Here is a 17,937-nt window from a genome sequence, read left to right as displayed (position 1 = left end):
TTGATTTGATTATTTGTTTTTTGGGTGTTGAGTTTGAGAAGTTCTTTATAGATTTTGGACACCAGCCCTTTATCTGTAGTGTCATTTGCAAATATCTTCTCCCATTCTGTGGGTTGCCTCTTTGTTTTGTTGACTGTTTCCTTTGTGTATTTATTATTTTAAAGATTTATTTATTTATTTTAGAGAGAGCATGTGCGAATGGGGAGAGAGGCAGAGGAAGAGAATCTTTGAGCAGACTCCCTGCTGAGCTCAGCCGGACGTTGCGCTCGATCCCAGGACCATGAGATCGTGACCTGAGTGGGAACCAAGAGTCCGACACTTAGCCAACTGAGCCACCCAGGCATCCCTATAGCCATATTTTGTCTTTAGCTCACTATTCTTCAGAGTAGAGTTGAACCATAAAACACTGTTATTACATGAAGGAACCCCCCAGGTCTAAGGCAAAAAGGAAGGGGGAAAGATAAAAAAAAAAAACAAAAATTTTATTTTGGTTTTTGTGTGTTCATTTTTCTGAGAAAGGACAAAAAAAATCAAGCCTCACATGAGTGGGGCAGAAAAGTTTATAACTATATAATGGTCCAACTTAGCTCTTAGAATTTATGTAAAAGGGAGTGCTATTATTATTGTAGCTTCTGTTATAATTATTTTTAAAAAATACAAACCATCAATCAACAGATCAGAATGTTAAGACTCTCTAAGAGTTTAAAAATTATATTTAAGGGACACCTGCGTGGCTCAGTCAGTTAAGTGTCCTACTCTTGATTTTGGCTCAGGTCATGATCTCAGGTTGTGAGATCGAGCCCTGCATTGGGCTCCATACTGGGCATGGAGCCTGCCTAAGATTGTCCCTCTGTCCCCTCCTCGCCTCCTTCCCCCTCTCTCCCTGTTTCTTTTTCTCTCTCTCTCCCTCTCTAAAAAAATAAAAATAAATATTATGTTTAAGATTATGTTTGTTACTGGAAGCAAGTAAGCATCAAGAGGCCTGGTTAAATAAATGTTGGACTACTATATAACAATGATAAAGATGAGGTAGATGTACATATACAGTTAGAGAAAGAACTCTAAAATACATTATTACATGAGGGGGTACCTGGGTGGCTCAGTCAGTTAAGCGGCTGCCTTTGGCTCAGGTCATGATCCCAGGGTCCGGGGATCGAGTCCCAGGTCCAGCTCCCTGCTCAGCAGGGAGTCTGCCTCTCCCTCTCCCTCTGCCTGCTGCTCCCCCTGCTTGTGCTGTCTCTCTCTCTCTCTCTGGCAAATAATTAAATAAAATCTTAAAAAATAATAATAAAATACATTATTACTTGAGAAAAGTAAGGTACAAAAAACGTATAATGTAATGCAGTTCTTTAAAAGGATATATGTGGGGGGCGCCTGGGTGGCTCAGTCGTTAAGCATCTGCCTTCGGCTCAGGTCATGATCTCAGGGTCCTGGGATCGAGCCCCGCATTGGGCTCCCTGCTCCGCGGGAAGCCTGCTTCTCCCTCTCCCACTCCCCCTGCTTGTGTTCCCTCTCTCGCTGTCTCTCTCTCTGTCAAATAAATAAAATCTTAAAAAAATAAAATGAAAGGATATGTGTATGCTGGCATATGCAAAAATATTTTTCTAGAGGGATACACAAGAACCTTAACATGATTTTTATGTATTTTTTGAAGTTTTAATCATTTGCATCTACTACTTTAATTAAAATACATAAATATTAAAGGTACATTTGTGTGTAACAAAACATTGGAAGGAGATCTTTAAATTTTGGATGTGAATTTTGTCCTTAGAATTATTAGAAAAGGCATTAAGAATCTGTGTTATTTTCCTTGTTGTAGAAAATGTTATGGTTCTTGAACTGTTACTTAAAAAAGGATTACTTTTTCCTAGGATTTCCACTTAAACAGAGTTAATTTGGAAGAATCTTTAGGAGTAGAAAATTCTCCAGCTGGTGCTAGACCAAAGAGAAAAAACAAGAAGTCTTATGATTTAACTCCAGTTGATAAATTTTGGCAGAAACATAAAGGAAGGTAAGTAAAAAAAAATCAGTAAGTTAAAGATTCACCCCTTATAAGGAAATGAAGATGTCATCTGACTTAATGAATTTGATGAAAAAAATCAAAAAGATCATGGTCGTTCTTCTACACAATGAGTAGGAGCTATAATTAGTCTATAGGAATATATCTATTTCTTCCTGGTTCCTAGGTTGTTTCTTGTTGTTTTTCAGGGGCCTCTTCCCTTTTCAGTAAGCTCATACCATATGATTTTGTAGATTTTACAGGTAGTCTTTCTAAATTGTGTTGTTGTCCCCACTGACCTTCTGCAAGACCATTTCTGCCTTTCATTAAAATAGGTTTTTGTGATAGAGAAACATTGAAATGTAATCTTCCCTCTTTGTTCCATGTTTGTCTTCATACAAACACAGTTTTAGATCTCTGTGGAGAATAGAATACCTAAACCTGAAAAACGTTTATTTAAAGCACATTAGAAATAATAATTAGTTGTGTGATTTCTTATAGGCAGATATACAGATCCCATTGCTATGTCCCTTAAAGTTTAGGGTATTTCATGGGCTCAGTAATTGTTAAAATAGTTATCTAGTGGTCATTATGGCTAGAGAAATCATTCTAAACCAAAAAAAAAAAAAAATCATTTTTCTGAGAGAAAAAGAATTCTGCTCCTCAACAATTATGAAATAAAATGTTATTATTATTTTGAGTATTTCAAGTATTACTGTACCTATATATGTGACCAAGTCCTGATATGGCTGTTCTTTTTGACCTCATTTATGTTTAAACAGAAATAAGATAAGACTTGATTCAACCAGCTGGGTTTTTTGTGTGTTTTATCTTTTTATTTATTAACTTATTTTTTTAACATTGCAAAATCACATTGCTTATATCAAGGAATTTTATTTTCTCTGCAGAGAAAAGTCCCTGTCCTCCTCTTTCTGACTGGCAATTTGGGTACTGTTATAATTTATTTTAAATAATTTTCTTCTCTTTGGAATTCCATAGTCTATGCTTTTTGCCATAGTGGCAAGGTACAAGAAATTACATTTACATTATTTCTAAAGGATGCAGGATATTTTAAAATTAATCTTAGGATTTATATTTTCTAGTAGAAAAAAGCTTAAGAAAAAAATCTCGGGGTTCCTGGGTTGACTAATTCATTAAGCGTCTGCCTTTGGCTCAGGTCATGATCCCAGGGTCCTGGGATAGAGCCTCCATGCTCTGCGGGAAGCCTGCTTCTCCCTCTCCCACTCCCCCTGCTTGTGTTCCCTCTCTCTCTGTCTCTCTCTCTCTGTCAAATAAATAAATAAAATCTTTAAAAATTTTTTTTTTCATTTATGGAAGATTTGAATATTTTCTTTATATATTTAGGAACAATCCAAGAAGTCAGTTGAACAGTAAGAACTTTAATTTTTTGTTTGTAAGAATAGCCCTGAATAACTCTCCCTCTGAATGTCATACTACGATATTCTAGAAATATAGTAATAGCAATAAGGGCACAAAGACACTGGCAGATAGTGTAGAGTAAAACAAGTAACTTAAATCTCTCTGAGCTTCAGTTTCCACATCAGTAAAACGTAGGTATGATAATTCTACCTGTTGCCCTATTTCAGAAGGTTTTTATGAAGATGAAGTGAAATAATATAAAGAAGTAACTTACCCAGAGTCATCCAGTTGTCATTGATAAAAGCAAGAATAAAGCCCAGTCCTGGAAGATCCCAAAAGGCCCTGGTCCTAATTATTAATACAGTGTACCTCACCAAGATTGTGGTTAGATTATATGAGAGAATAGAGACACATTCTTTGCACTTTGTGTTTGGCATACAGTAAACACTCCATAAATGTAAGCAGTTAATGATGTCTGTTAGCTCTGAGATCTGAAAATACTGGAGATTTCAGGATCATCTAGTTCAACCAGCACATTTTAATATGCTCAGTGCTGTGTTCTGCCAGCATAGAATCTCTTGAAGCTGAGGTTAGCACCTGTGGTTGTCATATAAAACTGGACCGTGGTTTTCAATATCCTCTCAGGGTCTTCTAAATCCTCTCAGGGTCTTCTGTCATTTCTCTCAGTGTCTACTGGATGAAATGTGCTGATCATTAATGAAGTGCTGTCAAATGTCAGGGCAAAGGGTTTTTGTTTCATTGCTGCTCAAACATGACCTTTTCTTTCTTAAAGGAAGAAAAGCTTCTGGCCTCCTCTAAAGCTGTAAATGAAAAATACTTACATTAGGAACCATTTTATGGTCAACATACACTTATTTAGAATTATTCAATATTAGTGCCATGTGAAATTTTTTCTATCAAAGCTTCTCAATGATTGCAGATCACTTGTGTCTGAAGTCTATGGAAATTACTGCTAAGCCACACTTGCCTGGAAGAAGACATCAGGCTTTAGACCAACAAAACTGTGACCTATGTTCTGTTTTTACTAGCAGTGTTCTAAGATATTAAGCTTACAGAATTAAAATTTTTTTTTCACAACTACTTGCATGAAATATTTTTTAAATGCCATCTTTGTAATTATATGAACCATCTGACCCTCTGTGTTAATTTGGGTGGTAATATTTAATTGATGTTTCATATACCATACCTTCTCTTCTTTGTTTTTCAGTCACTTAAATATTTTACTTTTTTTTTTCTAACAGTGTATATGTGAAGAAAAATGTGATATGGTTAATGAAAATAATAGAAATAAATTTAAATTTGCTTAGGTGTATAAGAATTATGATACGCATTTTAAAGAAATAGTATTTATAATATAAATAGATATCCAAGGATACATAGTTATATTTATGCTAAATTTATGCTATATCATATGTTAAATATATTCAAATTCAAATAGGTACATTTAAAATAAAAATAAATCCTCATTGAGTATATTTCAGGATTCACACAAAATCAACATTTTAATGTCATACTCATAGTTCCTTTTATTCGATACTGTTTCAGTCCATTCCCAGAAGTTGCAGAGTCAGTTCAGCAAGAACTAGAATCTTACAGAGCACAGGAAGATGAGGTTAAACGACTTAAAAGCATTATGGTAAGATTTCCTTTGCTTTCTTAGAATTACAGGGAAGCAGGACATCTGGAGAGAGAAAGAGATTAACTTTTTTTTTTCTCATGAAAATTTGAAACCATTCATTGTTTTAATAAGAGTATTTTCAACTTACATAAAAGATCTTTGTCAAAAAGAAACCTGAATAATGAGAAGAGCAAAGTGTTTTAAAAGAATAATCTGAACTTACAGTCTGAAAAAATATATAATGTGGCTTCATTTTAGAGATATATTTTCCAGTACTGCTCATTCTACTACACTTTGACCTAATCCCAGAGTTCAGCTCTACTATTTATTACTACATGACCTGTGGCAAGTCTCTGTACCTATTCCTTTATCTGAAAATACTTGCTGGTCCTTCATCATCCAACTTATTAGACTGGTGGTGACCAGAACTTTTCTGTAACTGTCAAAAATGGATATGTTTGTTCCTTAGAGGAGAAGAACTGTTACTCTGAGTGACTTAAATCTTAGTGTTTATCACTGATCTTAGGAATATATTGATTTTTATGCTTCTGAGATCTTTTTTTCCTCCTCAGGGACTAGAAGGGGAAGATGAAGGAGCCATAAGTATGCTTTCTGACAATACTGCTAAGCTTACATCAGCTGTTAGGTAAGTAAGCAGTATATGCTCTTTAAGTCTTTCTGTTGATAAGATTTATTTTGAACATTAAAAACTTGGCTAATATTTTTATAATAAGAAATAGTAGGTAATAGCATAGACCTTGGAAAAACTAAATTGTGTTTTTAATGTGTTCCAGCTGATTTAAATTCCCTTTTTCATATAACAAATCATTTGCTTCTTTCACTAGTTAGAATTGTATAATAGGGATATTTTTACCGAGAAGATAGTATTGGTGATAAAATAATGCAAGTTATTATTAATTTTATCATTGCTGCTATTATTTTATTAACTAAAGGTTAAGTGCAATTTCTTTCTGATACTTATGAAATGCCATCAAGAAGAGAGGAAATGTGTTTTAGATATATAGGTAAAATTGTATTTCCATTAATCTGACCTCCAGACCAGATTTTGGAATCAGAAAGTGAAATGGTGGAATAATGATATTTAAGAGACAGATTACTTTAAACCAAGAAGCATTTCACCTATATTAGTGAATACTGTGTATGGTAAAGCTTAGAGATTAAATTCAGTTGATAGACAGTTTAACTTGTCATCTTGTCACTTTTTTTACTATTCTAAGTTTCCTCAGAGGAAACACCCAGGTGTGTGTTTTATTAAGGTCTGTGTCATTTTCTTAGAAAATTTAATGGTTAATTTTCAATTTTTTGATACTTGTAGTTCTTTGCCAGAACTCCTTGAAAAAAAAAGACTTATTGATCTCCATACAAATGTTGCCACTGCTGTTTTAGAGCATATAAAGGTAAATTTAACTTTTCCCCCCCACAGTATTTATGTATTCTATTTATATAGGGTTTTATACTTTTTAAGATAATTTCATATTCCTTATCCCATTGAGGCCTCACTATTTACCTTCATTTTTCACAAATGAGGAAGCTTAAGAATCCAGAAAGAATAGTGATTTGCCAAGGTGACACATTCAGTAAATAGAAGTTAGAATCTGTGTTATTTCTATTATGTTGCCTCAATATTGCCTCAATACTATCTCTACACTTACTACTCTGTTAACAGTAGACCTGTGTCTAACCATCAATAATATAGATTTAGACACCCCTTTTACTATAGTACTATCTAAAATGTCCATTAACTTTTAGTTTTAGATGAGTCTTTCACCATTAAAGCTTCTGTCTCCTGTTGTACTGTGATTTTGAAAATAGTAGATTGTATTTTCTATATGTTGTTGTTACAGCTCTTTTACCTCATTACTTTGTTCATGATTATCCCATATCAGCCTGACTTAATCAGCCCCTCAGTATTCTACTGTCACTTATTCTCTGGGTGTGGAGCTGAATTTCAAAGACAGATTGACCATACGCTAGAACATGGTTATTACTAACCCCTGCTTTCCATGTGATATGTTACATTTGAAAAAGGAATGTAAAAAAGCTAAATATGCTTGTTGCCTGTCAAGGATGTTGATAACACCTTAAATTTATGGAAAGGGGACTTAAACATTTTTCTTTTTTAATTATCTAAAAAGTCATAAGAATAGGAAGGAGTTAGTACAGATGGATAATGGACAGTGTGCAGCATGGAATTTAAACATGCATAATTTCTTTTGTTCCACATCTCAGTATTGATATTTGCTATTTTCATGTACCTACAGAAATAGAAATAGAATAATTGTGCTGTTTATAGATGACTCTGCTGATATTTCCCTTCCATATGTAGCATCTTTGTAAAATGGGAAAAGGTTGCTCAGATCTGTAAACACCTGAGGTCATTGTCCCGTGTGGAGATAATGTATATAACCAGGTGAAATGTAACAGAGAGCTATATTGAGAATTTCCTTCAGTAGGAAAGAAAGGCTTTGCTTACAAGGTGAAGAATGAATCTAATATAAAAATTTTTTAAAATTTCCTGTTTCAAAACAAAATATAAGTTCTAGTTTATATCTGTTAAATTGTAATTATATACTGAGGATCTTATGATCCATTAAACATTTTTAGAGTACTTGCTGTATGCCAGGCAGGGTGCTAGGTGCTACATGCAAATAAATAGACAAGAAGTAAAAAACAAATTCTAAGAAGTTATGACAGTTGTTAATAGTCCTATATGGGCTTTAAGATTTAAGCTGTTCTTTGGATTTCCTTTGACTTTAATTTTTTTTGTTTGTGTATTTTTTCATTAGTAAAGTTTATTCTTATATTTTACTTTCTGACCTCAGGTCTCATAGCTGTAAAACCAGGAATATGCCAAGCTCAGCTCCTCCATCAAACCTGATTTGTGTAACCCAAAGTAACTGATTATTGTACCTGTGGAAAGCACTCAGTTTCATCCTATTCATAAAACTTTACAAACATTATCCTGCTACAAATTTATATGAATATACTCCAGGTCAGAGACTAGAGCTTATGGTTTGGGAAAATTCTAGCTAAAGTAATTGACTTATTCAGTCATGTTTTTTGAAACTGTACATTGTGCTAGGCACTGGAAGTTCTGTGGTAAATAAGACAAGTTCTCTATTCTCTTGGAGCTAATATTGTAGTAACAATAAACAAAGTACCCAAATTAGAAAATAGATAACTTCAGTCATTTAGGTGACGTAAAAACAGGGTGATAGAGAACAGCTGAGAGGACTACTCTAAGTGGTTAGGGAAATCACCTTTGATGTGATGTTTGGGTTGAGACCTGAATCACATGGAACCACTTGGTAAAAATCTCAGGGCCAACCATTCCAGTCAGAGGGACTAAAAAGTGCAAAAGCCTTAGGACAAGGAACAAGGTTGGTGTGTTTAAGGATGTAAAAGAAGACTAATAGTGTTTATGATGAGGAGGAAAAAAGTGATAGACTATGGGATCAAGAGAAATAGCCATTTAAGTGTGATAGGAAGTCATTGGAGATTAATGACATGATCTGATTTGCGTTTCAAATGGAGAATTGAAGAGTATGAGTGATGGGTGAGTTCTGGAAATAAGTGTGGAATTGAAAGACAGCTATTACTACTGTCTAGATGAAAAATGGTGTTTTTTTAAGGCAAAATTTACTATAAATTCTTTATGATGTTTGTTTGTAATTTTACACTAATGATTTTATATGAGTTTTTCAAAATCATTTTGTGCTAGTAGAGGCCATCTGTCTGACTTTAACATGCTACCATGCATGACCCACATAATTCTGCTTTAAGACCTGGTAATTTGGCTCTCTTTATAAAACAAGTTCAAACTAATTTGTCATTCAGTGTGTTAAGTGATTTTATTAAAAAGCCACATATTTTGGGATGATTGTTCTGTTTTAACGCAAGGAGGGCACCCTTTTAACAGGGTCTGATTTAAAGAAACCATGCTACAAAGGACATTCACTTGGAGAAGGAAACTGATGCCCTCTATAGGATACACTGTTCCTCATTGGGTCATTCTTAAAAAACCCAGTCAACATCAGAACATCTTTAAATATCATTGATAAAGGAGAATATTTATCTTAAATACTTACATATCAGTTATAGTTGTACTTAATAAACTGCATACTCTAAGAAATATTCTGATACAAGAAATTCTTTTAGTAGAGAAAAATTGGAATGTTTTCTGTGAAGAGTCCTTGTAATGTTGACCCTCTCTTTTAAGTTATTCTTCCTCCTTGTCAAAATTAGGCTGTAAATTCTGCTATTCCCAATATTTCTCATTACTGCTGGTTATAAAATTTCTTCTTAAAGTTTTTCATAATTATTAAATTTCCAGCCTCATAATATTTACTTTTAAGTGGCGTGTTTATTTGTACTATTACTATTCTACACCAGGTACCTCTGGCTGTAATGTTCCTATTAACTAAGTAAGTAGTTTTCTCCATGGTCGCTTGCTCTTTTCCCCAGAGTTTATTGACTATTTGAGCTTCACTTCTTTGTAAACTTTTATTCACCTAATATTTTTTATTACTATTAGGAAGAATATTATGACTTTTTATGAAGAGATCTTAGAACATTTCCCTTGGTATTCATCTTCATTTCAGTTTTGCATATTTCTCCTTTTGGGATGTTTAGATCATAGCTGCTTTTTACATTTCCTTAGATAATTTTTTGAAGCAGAATACTAGAAGGAAATAATTTCTTTAGAAGTCGTGACAGTTATCTGGCAATCATTGTTTTGGTGGAAAGCTAGGAGTAGCACATCAATTTGCAACAACTTTGGCAAATATTATGTTACTATTCTAAGGGTTTTAGTGGCTTGGGTGGTTAACTTTAGTTTAATAGATTAAAGAGTAAATTGTTGAGTTCTCATTTGTTTTGAGTAATCCATACCTTTTAAATTTCTCCTTAGCAATTCTTTCATTTCTAATACAAATATGGCTTCACCACTTGCTGGTTTTTGGGGAATGACTCCTGGGATTACTTAAATAATTTATAGACAGATTTTAATTTATTTCAGTTATTGTTATCCCACCTGCATAGTCAAACTGAATTAAGTACTCTTTAGCAGATACCTAAGAAAAGGAAAAGACCCCTATGTGTAAGTCATAGTAGATGAGAGTTAGAAATGGCATGATGTACTCTTTCCCCTAATGCTCCCACCTGAAAGGAAGATCTCTAACATCTGAACACTCCATCTGAATACAGCCAGCAAAAAACAAGCTGTTAGTAAGCTTTTATGGATTGAGGCTTCATCGGTGCTGAATTTTTATTTTTGTTTTGCTGCTTCTTGTGGAGAAAGTTAAGAGGTACTGAATTAGGGGCACCTGGGTGGCTCAGTTGGTTAAGCGACTGCCTTTGGCTCAGGTCATGATCCTGGAGTCCCAGGATCGAGTCCCGCATCGGGCTCCCTGCTCGGCAGGGAGTCTGCTTCTCCCTCCGACCCTCCCCCCTCTCATGCTCTCTGTCTCTCATTCTCTCTCTCAAATAAATAAAATCTTTAAAAAAAAAAAAAGAGGTACTGAATTAGATCTAAAGATATCATCTGATCAAGCAGATGTACTACTGCCTTAGGTCTACACTCTGTACAAGGTTTAGCCCTTGGTAGCAGTGCTAGCTTTTAACCTTAGCATCTCCTCCAGGGGGCTTATTTTACTTTGGCTCAACTTTTTATCTCTTCTAGGGGAAGACAAGCTTTAAAAATAAAGTAGACACTCTCTTAACTGATTTCCACTAGTCAACATGCCAAATTAACTGATGCCCTTTATTCCCTCTATAAAACATAGCGGCTGCTGGCCACACTATGACATGCAGACAGCTAGCGGCTAGGATGCCTCACAGGTTGAATTTTTTGCTTACCTAAGAGTTATTTATATTTGATTCCAAACTATTTATGCCAATTGTATGAGTAGGAAAAGAGGATTGTTTCTTTAAAACTAGGTTATACACCTTAGACTTATTGAAGATGGTGATTTAACTCTTGTTTAAATTAGTACTAGGTTAAAAAAAATTATTTTTAACTAAAAATTGGGAAAATCTTGAAAAATACTAAAATTGCTTTGCAAATGACTGTAAGTTTTTTGGTTCCACTTCAAAGAATGTGAAACTAGAAATCATAGGTGACCCCTTATAGATGTGCTTTATGCAGGAAAGAAAAAAAAATTTAGTGAAACCTCTGTACTCAAAGAAAAGGTATCGGACCTACATCAGCTGATGAGATGAGCATAAGGCAGGGTTATCTGCGCACATTCCAACCTTCTCTGTGACAGGCATCTCCAGCACGGAGGCAGCCCTGCCTCACACTCACCGATGGAGCACCGAGACATTGGGATAAAGACCTTTAGAGGAAATGGGAGAAGAAAAAGGCTGAAGGAGAACAGTTTCTTTACCATTACTCTCTGGACAAGATATTGGCTACGTTTGCAAGGGGCATTTATGTGCAAACCTTTAAACAAGGTGTGATCTTTATTTTATCTGCATTTAGTGTTGCAGATGAGTTGTAAACCCAACTGAAAGAGGAATGCCCTTCAAGAACTTTCTCTGAAAGCTCCAAGTGTACATTTAAGTGTTACTTGAAAGGAGGACCTTTGCATGGCAGCTAATAGTGCTTTCTGCTAAGCAAGATTGGTTTATATGATCATAATTAATATTTGCTGAATAATACACTAAAAGTGCTTCATGAATAGTGTCATCTATGGAGCTTAAAAATTGAGGAAAAAAGAATATATACATCATGTCTGATAGAAAACATCTGCCATGATGCTATATAATTAATGTATGCTGAATGTGGTTCCATATTATTTCATAGTTTCAGAAGTCCACTGAGAAGAAAACGCTCACGTTGCCAACTTCGTATACTTTGTTGGTTGGTACTGCTTAGGAAGGGTTCATAGAAACACTCACCGTCTCTCTTCAACTTTATCTTTCTGCTCCCTACACCTGTTGCCTGTTCTCTCATATTCTGTTCCCTCTTCCTCCACTCGTACATATGCAACAAAAAGGGGAGTATTTATTTCCCCAAATTGTATCAACTTAATAAGGACTAAGAAATCATGATTATAAAATAAATGCTATAAAAATTGAAGGAAAAAAAAAAAGATTGACAGACAATTGTGTATTTTAGGTCTTAAGTTAAAAGTCAGTATTTAGAATGTATGTTTGTGTTTTATATTATAAACATAAATCAAGTTTGTGGGGGTTTTTTTTGTCATTCTTTACATTAACTGACTTTGATTAAGTGATCACCACTCCCCTGTCACAACAGGGAAGAAATTTTACTGTACTAGAAATCAGAACATTTCTCTGGCTGTATTTTTTTTTTTTAATTCTTTTGAAACAGAGAAAGAGAGAAAGAGCATAAGCAGGGGAGAGGGGCAGAGGGAGAAGGAGAAGCAGACTCCCCGCTGAGCCAGGAGCCCGATGGGGGGCTGGATCCCAGGACCCAGAGATCATGACCTGACCTGAAGGCAGACGCTTAACCATCTGAGACGCCCAGGCGCCCCTCTCTGGCTATATTTTAAATGATCTCAGTATACATACCAAGCGAATGTTCGTATGATCTTGATGTCTTTTCGAGGCAGGGGGACAATATGTTCCGTAATAGAAAGTCCCCAGTGGATAAGCTATCATTGTCTTTTACCTCTTCTTGTCCAAATAAGATGAGTCACTATCAGAACTTGAAGTTTTCTTCAATTTTTGACCAAACGTAGCTCTTAAATGAGTGGAATATCCTTTAACTTCTCACTCACTGTGAATTTCAGGAGACTATTTCCACAACTCCCAAAAAAAAAGTGTGAAATTACCTTTCTCTAGCTCTTTGCTCTCACTTCTTTGCCATCTGCTTTTGTGAAGATAAAGCATTGTCATTGAGATGCAATTATAAAGATTAAATTCAGAGAAATAAAGACTTCTCAGAACACTCAATAAGAAAATAAATAACCTAGGGCGCCTGGGTGGCTCAGTTGGTTAAGCGACTGCCTTCGGCTCAGGTCATGATCCCAGGGTCCTGGGATCGAGTCCCGCATCGGGCTCCCTGCTCTGTGGGGAGCCTGCTTCTCCCTCTCCCGCTCCCCCTGCTTGTGTTCCCTCTCTCGCTGTGTCTCTCTCTGTCAAATAAATAAATAAAATCTTTAAAAAAAAAAAAAAGAAAATAACCTAATTAAAAAATGGGCATAAGATTTAAAAAGACTTATCTGAAAAAGGTATATAGATGACAAGTAAGTTTAATCTCGTTAATCATTAGAAAAATGGAAGCAAAAACCACAATGAGACATCACTACACATCTATTAAAAATGTCTAAAATTAAAAAATCAATCATGCCAACCTTTGGCAAAGATACAGAGGAACTAGAACTTTGATACACTGCTGGTAGAAATATAAAATGGTATATCCACTTTGGAAAATAGTTCCTCAGTTTGTAAAATGTTAAACAGAAACCTATCATTGGTCCAGCCGTTCCATTCCTAGGTATTTACCCAAGGCAAATGAAAGCCTATGTTTATTGTACACAAATATTTACAGCAAGTTTGTTGTAATAACCAAAAACTGGAAACAACTCAATGTCCACTGACAGCTGAATTGGATAAATTATATCCATAAAATGGAATACTATTCAGCAATGAAAAGGAAGGTACTTTGACACATACAACAATATGGATGAATTTCAAATACACGAAGAAGCCACATTAAAGAAGAGTACATAATATGATTGCATTTACATTAAATTCATAAAAATGCAAGCTAATCTGTAGTGACAAAATGCATATCACTGCTTGCCTAGTAACCTGGAGAAGAGTGTTGGAGGGCCAAAAGGGAGGCATTACAAAGGAAACTTTTCTGGGTAATGAATGGTAGGTTCACTATCTAGATCGTGTTCATGATTTCATTTGTATATATACATACATACATATATATGTATGTATGTTATAAATAAAGATGCTATAAATGCCCATGAGAAGGTTTTTGGGTGGATATATTTTTAGCTCCTTTGGATAAATACCAAGGAGTTGGTTGCTGGATCATATGATAAGAGTATGTTTAGATTTGTAACAAAACTGCCCACTGCCAAACTGCCTTCCAAAGTGGCTGCGCTATTCTGCATCCCCACCAGCAGTGAATGAGAGTTCTTGTTGCTTCACATCCTTACCAGCATTCGGTGTTGTCAGCGTTGGGATTTCAATGATTCTAGTATATGTGAAGTGGTATCACATTGTTTTAATTTGCAGTTCCCTAATGACATATGATGTGGATCATCTTTTCATATGCTTACTTGCCATCTGGATCTTCTTTGGTGAGGTGTCTGTTCCCATCTTTGGCCCATTTTTTTAACTGGGTTGTTTATTTTCTTAATGTTGAGTTTTAAGCATTCTCTATATTTTGGGGGAAAATGTCCTCTAATGGATATATCTTTTGCAAATATTTTCTCCACGTCTGTGGCTTGTCTTCTCATTCTCTTGACGGTATCTTTCACAGAACAGAAGCTTCTCATTTTAATTAAGTCCAGCTTATTTTTTTCTTTCGTGGATCATGCCTTTGGTGTTGTATCTATTAAGTCTTTGCTATACCTAAAGTCGTCTAAGTTTTCTCCTATGTTATCTTCTAGGAGTTTTATAGTTTTGAATTTCCCTTTAGGTCTCTGATCCATTTTTAGTTAATTTTTGTTAAAGGTAGGGTCTGTGTCTGGATTCATTTTTTTTTCTTTTGCATGTAGATATCCAGTTGTTCCAGTACTGTTTGTTGAAAAGACTGTCCTTTCTCCATTGAATTGCTTTTGCTTTTCTGTGAAAGATAGGTTGACTATATTTGTGTGGGTCTATTTCTGCATATCTCTTTTCTGTTCCATTGATATATTTGTCCTATTTTTTGGCTAGTAACACATGGTTAGGTATTGTAGCTATATTTTAAGTCATAAAGTTCTCTATCTTTTTTCTTCTTCAATATTGTTTTGGTTATTCTGGGTCTCCCATGTCTCCATATAAACCTTAGAATCAGTTTGTTGATATCTACAAAATAACTTGCTGGGAGTTTGATTGAGATTGTATTGAATCTATAGATCAAGTTAGGAAGAACATGGAATATCTCTCCATTTATTTGGTTGGTCTTTGATTTCTTTAATCAGAGTTTTGTAGCTTTCCTCATACAGATCTTACACGTATTTGGTTAGATTTATAACTTTCATTTTTTATTTTTTTGAGTACTAATGAAAATAGTATTTTTTATTTAATTTCAGATTTAAATTGTTCATTGCTAATACATCAGAAAGCAGTTGGCTTTTATATATTAGCCTTGTATCCTGCAGCCTTGATATAATCACTTACTAGTTCCTGGAGTTTTTGTTGTTGTTTCTTTGGGATTTTCTATATAGACAAGCATGTCATCTGTGAACAAAGACAGTTTTATTTCTTCCTGCCCAGTCTTTATTCCTTTTATTTCCTTTTCTTTTCTAATTACATTAGCTAGGATCTTCATTATGCGGTTGAAAGAGTGCAAGAGGGGACATCCTTGCCTTTTTCCTACTGTAGCCATTGGCTTTTGTATATTAACCTTGTATCCTGCACCTGTGATATAGTCGCTTATTAGTTCCAGAAACTTTTGGTTGTTTTGAAATTTTCTACATTAACAGTTGTGTCCTCTGCAAATGAAGAGTTTTGTTTTTTTTATTCCCAATCTGTATACCTCTGATTTCCTTCTCTTGTTTATTGCATTAGCAAGGGCTTCCCATACGGAGTTAAATAGGAGTGCGAGAGGGGGCATCCTTGCCTTGTTCCTATCTTAGCTGGAAAGCATCTAGTTTCTCATGATTTGCATTCTATTTTCTAAAAGAGATTGTAGAGAACTGTTATAATTTCTGCTTAAAATGTTTGACAGAATTCATTAGTGAACACATCTAGACTTTATGCTTTCTGTTATGGAAGGTTATTCATTATTGATCAATTTCTTTAATAGATGTAGACGTATTCAGATTATCTATTTCTCTTTTAGTGAGTTTTCATGGATTGTGTCTTTCAAAGAAGTGGCTCATTTCATCTAGATTCTCAAGTTTGTGAGCATAGAAGTGTTCAAAATACTCCTTTATCATCCTTTTGATGTCATAGGATCAGTAGTAATGACCTCTCTTTCATTTCTGATATTTTTCCATTTGTGTTTTCTCTCCTTTTTTCTTAGTTAACCTGGCTAGATATTTATCAATTTTATTGATCTCTTCAAAGAGTCAGCTTTTGGTTCCAGTGATTTTCTCTGTTAATTTTTTGTTTTTAATTTCACTGATTTCTGTTCTAATTTTTCTTATTTCTTTTCTGGTGCTTACTTTAAATTTAATTTACTCTTCTTTTCCTGGCTATATCTTTTAAGAGTTCAACACATTGTTGTTATAAATTAAAACTAAATGCTTCTGAGAGTCATAGTAAAATAAGACTTATTATAGTTTACAAGTGCCATATAAATCTATTTTTTCCAGAAGTATTATAAATAAAGCAGTTTTTGGTATTTCATTATAATAAGGTTGCTAATATTTGTATTTTTAATACTTTTCATCTATAAAGATCATTTCACACACATTTTAAATTTTTTATTACATAGATCACTTTAGTCAGAGTTTTTTTTAGGAGTCAATATATAGTATCATTTATAGATTAAAGTTGTTTATTCTAAAACAGAATTAAGGCAGATTTCACAAATAGCATATAGGACAAAAATAATGAAATAAAAATGGAATAGGTGACATATAGTTATAATGATAATTCTCAAATTTCACTTTGTATTATCAGGCAACCAAGATTTAAAAAAAGAAAGAGAGAGAGATGTGATTAAGTTTAAAAAAAAACAAAACCTTTCTTATCAGAAAGGAGAATTTGTTTTTTATTCTTTTTTAAAAATTTTTATTTATTTATTTTAAGTATACTCCCACTATGGGGCTTGAACTCATGACCCCGAGATCAAGAGTTACATGCTACACTGACTGAGCCAGCCAGGCACCCCTTAAATTTAATTAATTAATATATTTATGTAAGTATATTTATTTATTTTAAGTATATTTTTTATTCTAAGCAAAGTGTTCCTTAGCATCATATCACAAAATACATTGCTCATATTGGGCATTATCTAGAATAAATTAAGTGATGTAATGGTATAGTATATTAATATCAGTTACACTCTTGTGTAATTAATTTTAATATAACATAATTTTAATTCTTGTGTACTTAATTTTAAAATAAAATAATATATAAAATATAAATATTATTAAAATATATTATAAATAATATAAATATTAATATAAAATTCTGTATAGCAACTTTAATGAACGTCAAAGGTATAATATTAAAATATAATTCAGGGGTGCCTGGGTGGCTCAGTTGGTTGGGTGTCCGACTCTTGATTTCCACTCAGGTCATGATCTCAGGGGGATCCAGCCCCACATCCAGCTCCATGCTCAGCAGGGAGACTGTTTGAGGTTCTCTCTCTTCTCCCTCTGCCCTTCCCCGTGGGCCCCGCCCCTCACTTGCACCTGCTCGCGCACTCTCTCCCTCTCTAAAATAAGTAAAATCTTTTAAAAAATTAAAAAATATATATAATTCAGTGAGGGCAGTTTTATGAGTTTCCAATGTAGTAAGGTCTAAGTTTATAACATTTTAGTATCTGGAGTGGAAAGATTGCATATTCTTTAAATAATATGTTATTACTTTTTTTCAATTGGGCTTTTGGTAGGAATTTGATAGCAGAGAAGTTGAAGTTGCATATTCTGATTTGGGCCTGAAATGCTAGAAATTCAGTGTTCTTATTTGAAAGAAAAATGCATCTATTTGGAAATGAGATAATCAAGTGGTAAGATTGATAGCCTGTTGTAAAAATTGAGGATCCTAACCAAGTTCCTAACCCTGACAGTGCAATCAATGTCCATCACTG

General features: G+C 34.2%; 1 protein-coding gene across 1 annotated transcript in view; it reads left to right on the top strand.

The window, feature by feature from the left end:
• The window catches only part of SCFD1 (sec1 family domain containing 1), an 86,889-nt gene that overhangs the window by 20,999 nt on the left and 47,953 nt on the right, over positions 1–17,937 (top strand). The window contains exons 8-11 of the mRNA XM_081831831.1: positions 1,872–2,011; positions 4,946–5,036; positions 5,591–5,664; positions 6,355–6,436. Of these exons, the coding sequence (XP_081687957.1) occupies positions 1,872–2,011; positions 4,946–5,036; positions 5,591–5,664; positions 6,355–6,436 (387 nt within the window). The remainder of the gene's footprint in view (positions 1–1,871; positions 2,012–4,945; positions 5,037–5,590; positions 5,665–6,354; positions 6,437–17,937) is intronic.

The sequence above is a fragment of the Leptonychotes weddellii genome, chromosome 9, assembly GCF_054177405.1.
Source record: "Leptonychotes weddellii isolate Sample4059 chromosome 9, ASM5417740v2, whole genome shotgun sequence".
Taxonomy (NCBI): Eukaryota; Metazoa; Chordata; class Mammalia; order Carnivora; family Phocidae; genus Leptonychotes; species Leptonychotes weddellii.
The sequence above is the reverse complement of the archived record's forward strand: the minus strand, read 5'-3'. Positions and strand labels throughout refer to the sequence as shown.